The 10,087-nt window shown below is 36.4% G+C and overlaps 2 protein-coding genes and 1 long non-coding RNA gene across 15 annotated transcripts in view; 1 reads left to right on the forward strand and 2 right to left on the reverse strand.

Annotated features, from left to right (window-relative positions):
- The window catches only part of Glut1 (Glucose transporter 1), a 38,232-nt gene that overhangs the window by 24,954 nt on the left and 3,191 nt on the right, over positions 1–10,087 (forward strand). For 4 of the 12 annotated variants that reach the window (XM_088031243.1, XM_088031232.1, XM_088031233.1 and 1 more), the window contains 5 exons: positions 5,071–5,210; positions 5,479–5,508; positions 8,578–8,675; positions 9,132–9,209; positions 9,556–9,745. In XM_088031243.1, coding sequence (XP_087887369.1) covers positions 5,071–5,210; positions 5,479–5,508; positions 8,578–8,675; positions 9,132–9,209; positions 9,556–9,647 — 438 coding nt within the window. In that variant the 3' untranslated portion in view covers positions 9,648–9,745. The other 8 variants (XR_015769692.1, XM_088031235.1, XM_088031236.1 and 5 more) reach the window with 8 other exon arrangements.
- On the reverse strand, positions 489–1,148 carry LOC148179660 (uncharacterized). Of its 2 annotated transcripts, none has more exons than XR_015769676.1 (2): positions 980–1,148; positions 489–902 (listed from the first exon to the last, which is right to left on the reverse strand). It is a non-coding gene; the product is annotated as an uncharacterized LOC148179660 (long non-coding RNA). The 2 variants fall into 2 exon arrangements; XR_015769675.1 differs by having other exon boundaries at positions 490–883; positions 980–1,147.
- Positions 4,165–4,802, reverse strand: LOC148179661 (adult-specific cuticular protein ACP-22-like). The gene is made up of 4 exons (XM_088030722.1): positions 4,788–4,802; positions 4,690–4,738; positions 4,415–4,527; positions 4,165–4,371 (listed from the first exon to the last, which is right to left on the reverse strand). Exons 1-4 carry the CDS (start codon positions 4,800–4,802, stop codon positions 4,165–4,167), a joined length of 384 nt encoding a protein of 127 aa, XP_087886848.1.

The raw sequence follows: 10,087 nt of genomic DNA on the forward strand, positions 1-10,087 counted from the left end.
ACTGTGTAGTTAGCACTTACGTCAACTATTTGGAAGAGTAACGTAATAATTATTTTCTAATGGTAATGTGGGAAATCCTAAGAAAAATTTCGTCGATGTGTACTTACGATAATTAAACGCCTACGAGTTGAGCCGGACTGGGTGTCCTCAAGTTCAGAAACTCTACCTGAAGCCATCGAAAAAATATTTTCTAAAAGCGTAAAATTAAGCCCATTCTTTTAGCTAGCCCAAATATGTGGGTTGCTTGTAATCGTTTAAACTTGTCAGAAAAATCGGTTTTACTTTTGTATCAATCCAAAACCAATATTTACTCACAATGGCAATAAAATTTTAGTGGAATTTTTTATCCAAACAAAAGGAACCGTTACATCCGTGTGCAAAGCACCACTAATGTAAATATTTCTTTATTCGAAATCCTTTGAATCCTATTTTTATTTTTCCAATAAATCTAAAATGATTTAGGATTAAGGTTTAACAGACACATTGCACAGGTCAAATAATTCTATGATGATCAGATAAACTAGATAAGAGATAAAAATCCGTCAGACAATTCAATGAAAGATTAAATATTTTGGCGGTACCTTCTATATTTGTAAGAAATTGTTATTACTATAATAAATTCACATAATAATTATACGACAACATAATACAGGTGTATAATTAAGCATCACATATCACACTCTGCTCAATCAAATATTTCCACTTCTTCGCCATCTGGCCCGACACCAATACGCGGTGCAACGTCTATTAAATGTCGTTTCCTTCGACTGAGCACTGGTTGTTCCGAGGACGAATCTTGTTGATTCTCTTGGCCATCACCATTAGCTTCGTTCTCTTTGTTTTGTTGTGTGTTGGTACCGGTCTGTTCTGACGAATCACTCATCTTTGAACATAAACAATAACTATAGACACTTAGATACGCGTTTATATATGACAATTGCAATAAATGATATCGAAGTGATTAGATATTAGAACATACCTCGTCTTTGTGTACAAATGAAATGAAACTGTTGAACTCCGAAAAGACACTGAATTCCTCAACTGATAAGAACCTGGTACGTCATTAAAGCGAGGTCGGTGGGTGAAATTCGTTTGAAGACACAAAAGTACACGTATTTATTTCATAACACGTTTGGTTTACATAACACACCCAAAAGTAATAAAGTTTGGAAAAATTATCTCTCCAAAACTTATGCGCACTGGAGGACTAGTGGGATGAATATAAGTTATAAATACGCCACAATTCCAAAGAAATATTTAATAGAAATTGCAATTTACTTCTACTTTGAAACTGGGACAGAAAAATACGATCTAATTCAACTTGACATTTTTTATGAGGCAGCAACAACTTGCTCCATCAGGTTCGAATTGAATTGATTTAATATTCCATTTTCTTTAAGTTAAAAGAAAAATTCTAAAGTTATTCCGTTTTGGAAGAGTTTACAGATCTTTTACAAATGAGCATTCAGTAATTTCTGACAGCCGAATTCTGTGAGCTTGGTAATTTTTAAATTTGGACAATTTCAAATTTTAAAGATTCTACAGATTTCGATATTTTAGGCTTTGTAAATTCACAGAAGTTGAAAATCTTCAGTTCTAAACATTTTTTTTGTACATATTCTGCCAAGTTTACAATTTTTATCGAACTAAAAAAACTGATCAGGCCTCAATTTTAGTCAATTGTAGCCAAAAATAACACGTTTGAGATTAATAAAATTAATAAAAATTTATCAAACAATTTTATCTAGAAATGTTTGAAAAATAAAAGTGCTGAGTTGCTAAACCCTATTACTACAGATATTTGGAATCGAATAACAACCAAAGTAAAACTGTTGCTTGGTGTGAAATTGTCTTAATTATCGCATGTACGATTATTATGATTTTAACGATGCGAACTCATTTACTATTCAATGTCTAACAAGTTAACACGAATTCTGATTCTCAAGTAACAAATCGCATATAATGTCATCACACTCTAAATTCCGACCCATAAAATTTAATGATCAATTTGTTCATAGTCGAATCTCAGGCTAAAAATTGCACAATTTTATTGTGAGGTGATACCGCATTGACCCGAAGAAATGTTCTGCTCTGTTTGATATACGCACTTCTCATTCCAATTAATTATATCCTAGCAGTGTACATATGTTAGAAAAAGGGAAACTTAAAATAGCCCCTATGTAATGTGGTCTGTAATGGGCAAACACAGATAAGATGGTGATTAAGGAAATTGGTCGTTGCAATTGAATACACATAGCTTGTAATCGACATGCAGCAACTCAGTCAAGACATTATTAATGCAACTCTGCATTATCTCTAATCGAATTGCACCTTCACTGCCTCCAAAACGCCGCTGTTTTGCATACTGGAGCATGAATTCTGCTAGGAAGTGCTATAATGTGACATAATAACGCTCTGAGACCACGAGACATGCACCCACTTGCATTCAATACCGATTTCGAAAGCTTGATGTATCCCGACCTCCGGTTAAGTACTAAACAAGAGTTTAATTAGTAAAATACTGTTCATTGCGAGAGGTTATCATTACTGAAACTTTCATGAAAGACAATGACTGTTGCACAACGAGACCTTGGTCAAAAATTAAAACCAGAGCTTTCAGTTCCAGCAGAAACAGGACAATAAAAGAAATTAGAACACATGTAACAGTGAAATGATGACAGTAACAATTAATTAAGTTTGTGTTGCTGTTACATCGTTCCTGTTCGCTGCATGTTTCCGTTTGAGCCTCTACGTCTCGTCTTTCTTTCTTCTGTGAATGACGGGTAAAAGGGAATAAATAGCATTGCGGTGAAGCAATTCGCAAGCACGAGCTACGAGTTTAGTGCAGATCATGCTGTTACTGCTATTAATGACTAGTTTCTAACATAATGTGTTCTGCTCAAAGGACTTGCAGCAATATCCGGAAAAGGGCAAAATTAGACTTCAATTATACCCGGCAAATATGTTATGCAAAACGCATTTTAGCTAATTGTTTAATCCTTCGGCGCTTGCAGCAACTCGGAAATTTTTTTCGGTCTCATTACTTTGAATAACCTAAAGATTGCACATACTGATTGATGTCATAAAACCATATCGCTGGGCACAAAAATATATCATTTTGTGCAATTTGTTCAATGGGTGAATTGTGAAACAAAAATCGTGCAAATTTAAATCACGGAAATGTTGCTTCATACATTATTTCTTTTTCATTTTTGTCTTAAACTAGATTGTAACAATTTGATGAAGTGATTTGGACTTTTACTTGTTTTATTGGGATTACACAACGTTTAGTTTTCGTTATCATCGTTTCTTTTAATTTATAGGAGTATACTTTTTTATACTTTTAACCGAGCAATTTAAATGTACAAAAAATATCATCAGATTCCTCATTTCGTTGTCTATTGGAAACCTATTTTTACTTTAAGGAGACTTCATAAACAGTTTTATTAAAAATTAATTTAGCTGACGCGACGAGACATCTTATGCGATTTGATGGGGCGCGTCGGCTGAATTAATTTTATTGATGCTATTTATAAAATCTCCTTAAATAAGAAATACTGTTTCAATCAAGTATAAAACGAAATTTACGAGCGAATTTTGTGGATTTATATTGCGTGGTTAAAAGTATTCATTTTTTTAACTTATGCAGACAATTTTAAATAATGGTCTATCATAGTCTTGTATTTTTTTTTATTAAAACTAAACAAATGGCTCGTTAAAATGTTACTTTATTTCTAATTACACCAATCAAAGCGGTTTATTTTGAAAGTATAATCTACACATCATTAATCCTCAGTTTTTGGATACAATGTTGAAACTCATGCAGTCTACACTCATTATTTCTTCATTATGTTACTTTCGGAGTAAGAGAAATTATTGTGGATTGACTTGCATCATTTTGCAAATGCATGACAATAATAGTAAAGTAATTTAAGTCAAATTGCATTATAAAGCAATCATTAAAGATAATAAAATAATAAAATAATGGCATGAATTTCTCTTGTATCGTTGAAATAACTGATAAGAATTGCCTTCGTTTTTTTGTTAGTATAGAATAAAACAAAATGTTGAATAATATTTAAATTTTATTTCGCAACAAAACAAGTCGACTTAAAAATCTAAACAAAAATCAATAAGTATCTAAAATTATGGCAATTAATAATTTTAGTCATGTTTTCTATAAGACACTTTGGCAATAAAACCTTGTTTCTTATCGGAAACATAATCGACTACACGAACGGTTTTGTGGTCAGGCTCCAACAAAGTGTAGCGGCCCTTTACTTTGTACCCATCTCGTTCTTCATGCTTGGTCTTGTAGTCCTTAGTCTTGTGATCGGCTACTTTGTACTCGTAATGATACTCAGGATGAGCCTAGAAACTCATTTATGAGGAGTCACACAAAATACGAACTTACTTTCAAATGAATGACTTCTTCATGATGAACGTCAACGGGAGTGATGAATTTAGACCCACCGAATCCAATTTCATGTTCTCTTCTTTCTTCGTGGTGGCGTCCGCCGCCACCGCCTCCACCACCACCACCGCCTCCTCCTCCGAAGTGGTGTCTTTCTTCTCCACCACCGCCGCCGCCTCCGCCACCACCTCCTCCATGGTGTTCAATTTCAATTCCACGGCTCAGACCGATGACGGTTCCACGTTCATGGTGGCCTTCACCAAATCCTCCTCCACCTCCTTGAGAGAAAACTCCCATAACCCCAAGAGAGGCAACAGCTAGCGTCTGAAGAGAAAATGATTGATTTGATTAGTTTAAAACGGTTTTTACTTACAATAAATAATTTCATTTTATGGTTGTAATTGCCTTGGTCGGTATTGTACAACTGACATCGACATAAGTCACCTACCCCGTTATATACTTGTGATCCGTGAAAGGGTTCCACCATTTGAATTAATAATCTGCATTTTAATATATGATAAATAATAATTAATTGACTTGGTTTTCTTATTTTCTTGACTAAGACCGCTGAACTTGGACCACATATCGTGAACTTTTTCCACTTTAATCTAAATATGGAAAGTCGGATTAATTAGTAAACTCTCTGTTTGTTTCAGAATGCACTCGATAACTATACGTTCCTGCCATTTAGCGTGTTCCTAGCTATTTTCTGGATTTTCACATACAAAAAGGTCCCAGAAACGAAGAACAAGACCTTTGAAGAAATCCTTGCCTTGTTTAGACACGGAAATGGAAGGTAAGTATACTAAACCCCCCGAACCCTCTTCAAAACATCGCATTAATTAGTATAAAACACAAGTACTTTTTCAATTAAAGTATCAAAACGACAATCTGTGCTCGTTCGGATGAATAAAACATTTTCTTTAGTAGTCCGTAATTAAAACGTTTCACTTACACTCGCCAGATTGTATCTTTTTTAAATTTATGGGAGTTTTGAAAAAAGCCACCATTTTCAATTCTTTCAATTCTTAAAAAGTGTAATTATTGATGAACTGTTTGTTTAGGGCTAGTTTTCGAGACAGCCGCCTGTACGGGTGAGTGATGGCATGTTGTTCTGATGGTTGTATCGTCTTGCATGTGCACGCTCTTTATCTGACTTCTATACATGAATAGAGCCAGATCTTTAGGATTTTTCACTTTTGCTTATTACACACTCATACATTCTCTTAGTGCAGTCAAAGAATCAGATGTGCTTCTTTAACATTTGCACGACAAATCTGCGGATAATTTACGATCCAGACGTGGGGTAACAAATATAGAGAACATGTGCTTCGATGATAAAATGTCGTATTGTTCTCAAGGGTCATTTTCTTGTGGTAAAAATTAAATTATTCACAATTAATACTGAAAGTTTGCACATTAAAATTTTATTATCAATTCCTGTTTAGATAACTCGTCGTTTACGTGTGCATATTTAACTTTTAATACCAAATATTGACAGTGGAAAACTCAAAATACAACATTTTAGTCTGGAAAATATTTAAGTACAAAATAAATAATACACTTTGGAGAGTTTACCTTTGGATGAGTTATTTAAGATCAAATAAAAGCTCATCCTTCGAATCGACGAGTCAAGTCTGTTTATGTTTATGTTTTTTTGTAAGAATTAAAAAACTTCAGATAGCTTCACCAAAAAAGTTTGATAATAATTTGGTCACACTTTCTCGTGCTTTACGTTTTTCTCTATTTAAAATCGAATGTTTTAAGCTCAAAATTGACAGATATCAAAGTGAGATTACAAACAAAAATAGTAATCAAAGACGTGCTTAAAACTTTGAATATGGAAAACTACTCAGTGAATATAAAATATTTTTTTATTAGTTGCAATTGTGTAAGAAAACTCCGCGGAAATGTTTTTGTCAAATACTTAATCATATTACAAAAATACTGATTACATAGTCTTCGCAAATAAACCAGTCATCATTAGAACAAATTACCTTATTTATAGGATTTTTTTCAAACTGAAGTGTACCTTTTTCGTAAATTTGGATTTTTGTTTAACTTTTTCTTAAATGTCTCATTAATTTGAAAGAAGATTATCATAACAAAACCCATTTTTGAGAAACAGGTAGTGTTACTTTCACTAAATAGAGACTTTGTAGACTTACAGACAATTAAAATAATTATTATAAGAAATGTGCCTACATGTGTAGCAAAAACATGTATTTTAAAATAGAATTGTGAGTATTATGGTCGATTACCATACAATTACTTTGGTTTTATTATTCTTCCAGCGAGGCGAAGAAAGGCTAGGCTGTATAAGAATTAAAAATTTTTTTCTCTAAGTTTGACTTGAGATTTATTATCATTTTAAATGAACTAAATTAATGACAGTAATGTGATTTGACTGCACTATAAAACGTCCATATGAATATGTATAATTTACCATTTGAGTTCACCCGTTTGAGTTTTTCATGTTTGTTTCACATTCACAGTACCATTGCATAATTTTACTTTCAACTACGGAAATTCTGTTAATTGGATAATTTCAGATACAACACAGATACATAATTACCTCTGTAATTTGGTCCAGTCGAAACGACATTGTTTTAGCATATTTTTACACGATACACATATAAGTCACGCATGCGAGCCTTTCCCCTTTTCATTGTTGGATGTTATCTCCCGGCCGCGTCGGCGTCGAGACGCTGCTCGTCTTCCGCCGCCGCGGCACTTTTTGCAGTAGCATCCGTTTTAAATTCATCCACCTTGAGCACTTGGTGGCTAAACGCGATGAATTTGGACCGGAACCGTCGCTCGACTCGTGCGTTTCCGGGCCGGGTCCGATCCCGGATGAGCCATTTCTTCCGGTGTAGTCATGCATGCCAGGTCGCCGTCCCGAGCCACCAGCCTTCGGGGGTTTGCGGCTCGGCGGCGGCGCTGCTGACCGTTGCTCCAAGACAGTCTTCGGGCCAGCCTTACGCGTTGCGCTAACAGATGCTGACTGGCGGTGGCGTGTACCGCAGACGGGGCGGCTGTGACGGTGATACGCGGGGGCGGGCGCGGCCCTCGCTGCAGGACCCGGCGCCGCTCAGCGCGCTCTCCTGGACCTGGCCGGACTCGCAGCCCTAACGGTGGGTGTCTTCCATATCATCTACTACCATTCTCATCCCTTTACCACACGCGGAAGATCAGAAGATGGTGGATGCGCCGGAACAGTCGCTGCTTTAGTTTCCTTCTATTCTGTTCACAGAGGGGCTAACATCTCTTACTAACACTCTCTTTCATGCAACCATCAACAATTTTTGGATTCTTTAATTCCTTTAAACCCGTAGAAGATCAATTGAATTACATATTTAGCTAGTCGGCTGGCACCTTCCAAACGTATGTCTGAACTTAACAAAGATTCGGAATAATTTAGAGATGACGTCGGGGGCAAATGACAGATATCAAGACCTACGTCCACAGAGGAACAGCCAACTAGATAAATAATTCAACTGTTCGCTCTGTATTACTTTTGAAAATGAATATTTACGCATTGATATTAATTTATTTTTTCTTATTACAACGAAGTCATATTATATTATGTAGGCATACTTATTTGAAGTATTGGTTGCCTATTTAATCTTTAATGAGCAATTATGAGCGTGTGGAAAAATAGTTATGCAATGTTTTGTTATCCCCTCACCATTATCAATGAGTTAACTTATTTTATTTACCTTTTTATTTTGTTTTCGTTTCAGTACTGTTGTAGACGAAACTCCACAAACTGACTTTGATATGACTACCAAGAAAGAAGAATTAAACGTTCCCACAGAGAAGACCCATTTGTAGACATTAGACCCAATATTTTTATTTTTCTTACAAGTTGTAACAACTAAAATAAATTATCAAACTGTAAATAATCATTTCTTTGGCTGAAAACTGCAAAATTATTTAGTATTGCTAAGTGTCACTGAGCACTTGATGGTCCAATATGATTAACGAGAATGCTGTTTGGTTGTGTAGTTAAAAAGCGTTAATTTCATTGGACCAAAGTTCGGACACAAAATCACGATTGGCTGCTTTTACATTGCACCAGACATCAACACAGATGATGTACTGTAAGATTAACCAATGAAAACAGTTTGGGGCTGTAGTTGAAAACTAGGCTTATGTTCCAGGAGTATGCTAAACTGTGTTAATGCACTCGAGCAACATCTGCCAGTAACAGAACAGGCTGGACTAGTGATAGCAGAGGAGAAAACGCAACAAGACTCATGTAAGAAAACCCACGTAGTAGTTCCTTCCTATCATGTGCATTCCTGATGTCTATGTGTGTGTTGTGTATTGCAATTGGCGTAAATGTTGTATTATTTTGTATTCCAGATGAATGAAATTTGCGGTCATTTTCTGTTGCCTTTTCTTTAGTTCTTCGTAATTTCTTTCCTCATTTTTAGTTAATTCAGTTCACATCGTTCAATCAGCATTGGTTGATACAGAACTGATTGCAAGATTCGCCAAAGGGATAATTTATCAGGAGATTGCAAAAAATAATTATTTGATGTTCTAGCATTCATCAGTTTGGATCGCTGTTAGTTCTTTGTTAATGCATGGAGTAGAATAATGAGTGGGGCATGGTTACTCTTATTGTTCATTTTGTTCATCACCTTCCTCCCGACTCCAACATGAGAATAATAATTACCTTACTGAATTTTTAATAGATTATTTCAATTAGTTCCCAACCCATTCGAGAGACGAATGTTTAAAACTACATATAATCCCCGAAGACATTCTGCGTATGCTACTGTACCAGGTATTTAAATTTCACGATTAGCACAACCAGAACACTCTGTACATAGCGCACATACCACACTGGTGTATAGGTAGCACACAAAAACTACCGTTTAGAGACACTACACATTTTACTACTGCCTACAAGAGGCAGCAAATTCGAAAGTCCCATCCTGTCCTTTTTAATTCCCGAATCCTGAAATTTTCAGCATGAAGTTTTGCATGATTAGAGATGCAGGTAAGCTTAACATTTTATTATCATCATGCACTTAAAGAGTCGACACTTAATGCGATAATGAAGGAGTGTTAAGTGTCGAAAGGAATAGTTGTTTTTAGATGGTGGTTTTAAGGGTAGAACTTTTGTTTAGCTGGGTCCGAGCACTCGTCCCGTGCGGGCGACGTGGGGTCTCGTCCGCCGCCGCCACTGCCTCCTCCGAGATTCCCGAACAGCGCTGTTTGACAATGGGAAAGTCTTAACATCGCCACGTTCAGTCTACTGCCGTTACCCGCACCTCTGCTGGTGCTGGAGGACCACCTGGTGGAGATGATAGCTGAACGGAGCAAGGCTTGCGCGTCGTACCTCCGCCACAGTTTCAAGCGCCCTCAGCGCCACTGAAGATCGTGTATGCGCGAGCGACAAACTCTCCAACACGGCCTTAACCTGCTCAGTTCACCCCGAATGGACTTAGTGCTATCGTAACCACTTGGACTTGCGCTAAGGTGGCCCGAAGTTCGCCTAACTCACGAGACTGTTGTTTACAGACTTTATATTGTTAAATGCCGAGCGACTCGACTGCTCTAGTTAGGTCGTGACCCCTGTTCACCTAACTGCGAAATGCTCACGTCTCTTCTTGCTGCGTTCACGATATGTATTTGGTTGGTGATGGGAGTATGCTTCAG

This window comes from Gnatocerus cornutus, chromosome 2 (assembly GCF_029298725.1).
Source record: "Gnatocerus cornutus isolate USDA-ARS CGAHR chromosome 2, icGnaCorn1.1, whole genome shotgun sequence".
NCBI lineage: Eukaryota > Metazoa > Arthropoda > Insecta > Coleoptera > Tenebrionidae > Gnatocerus > Gnatocerus cornutus.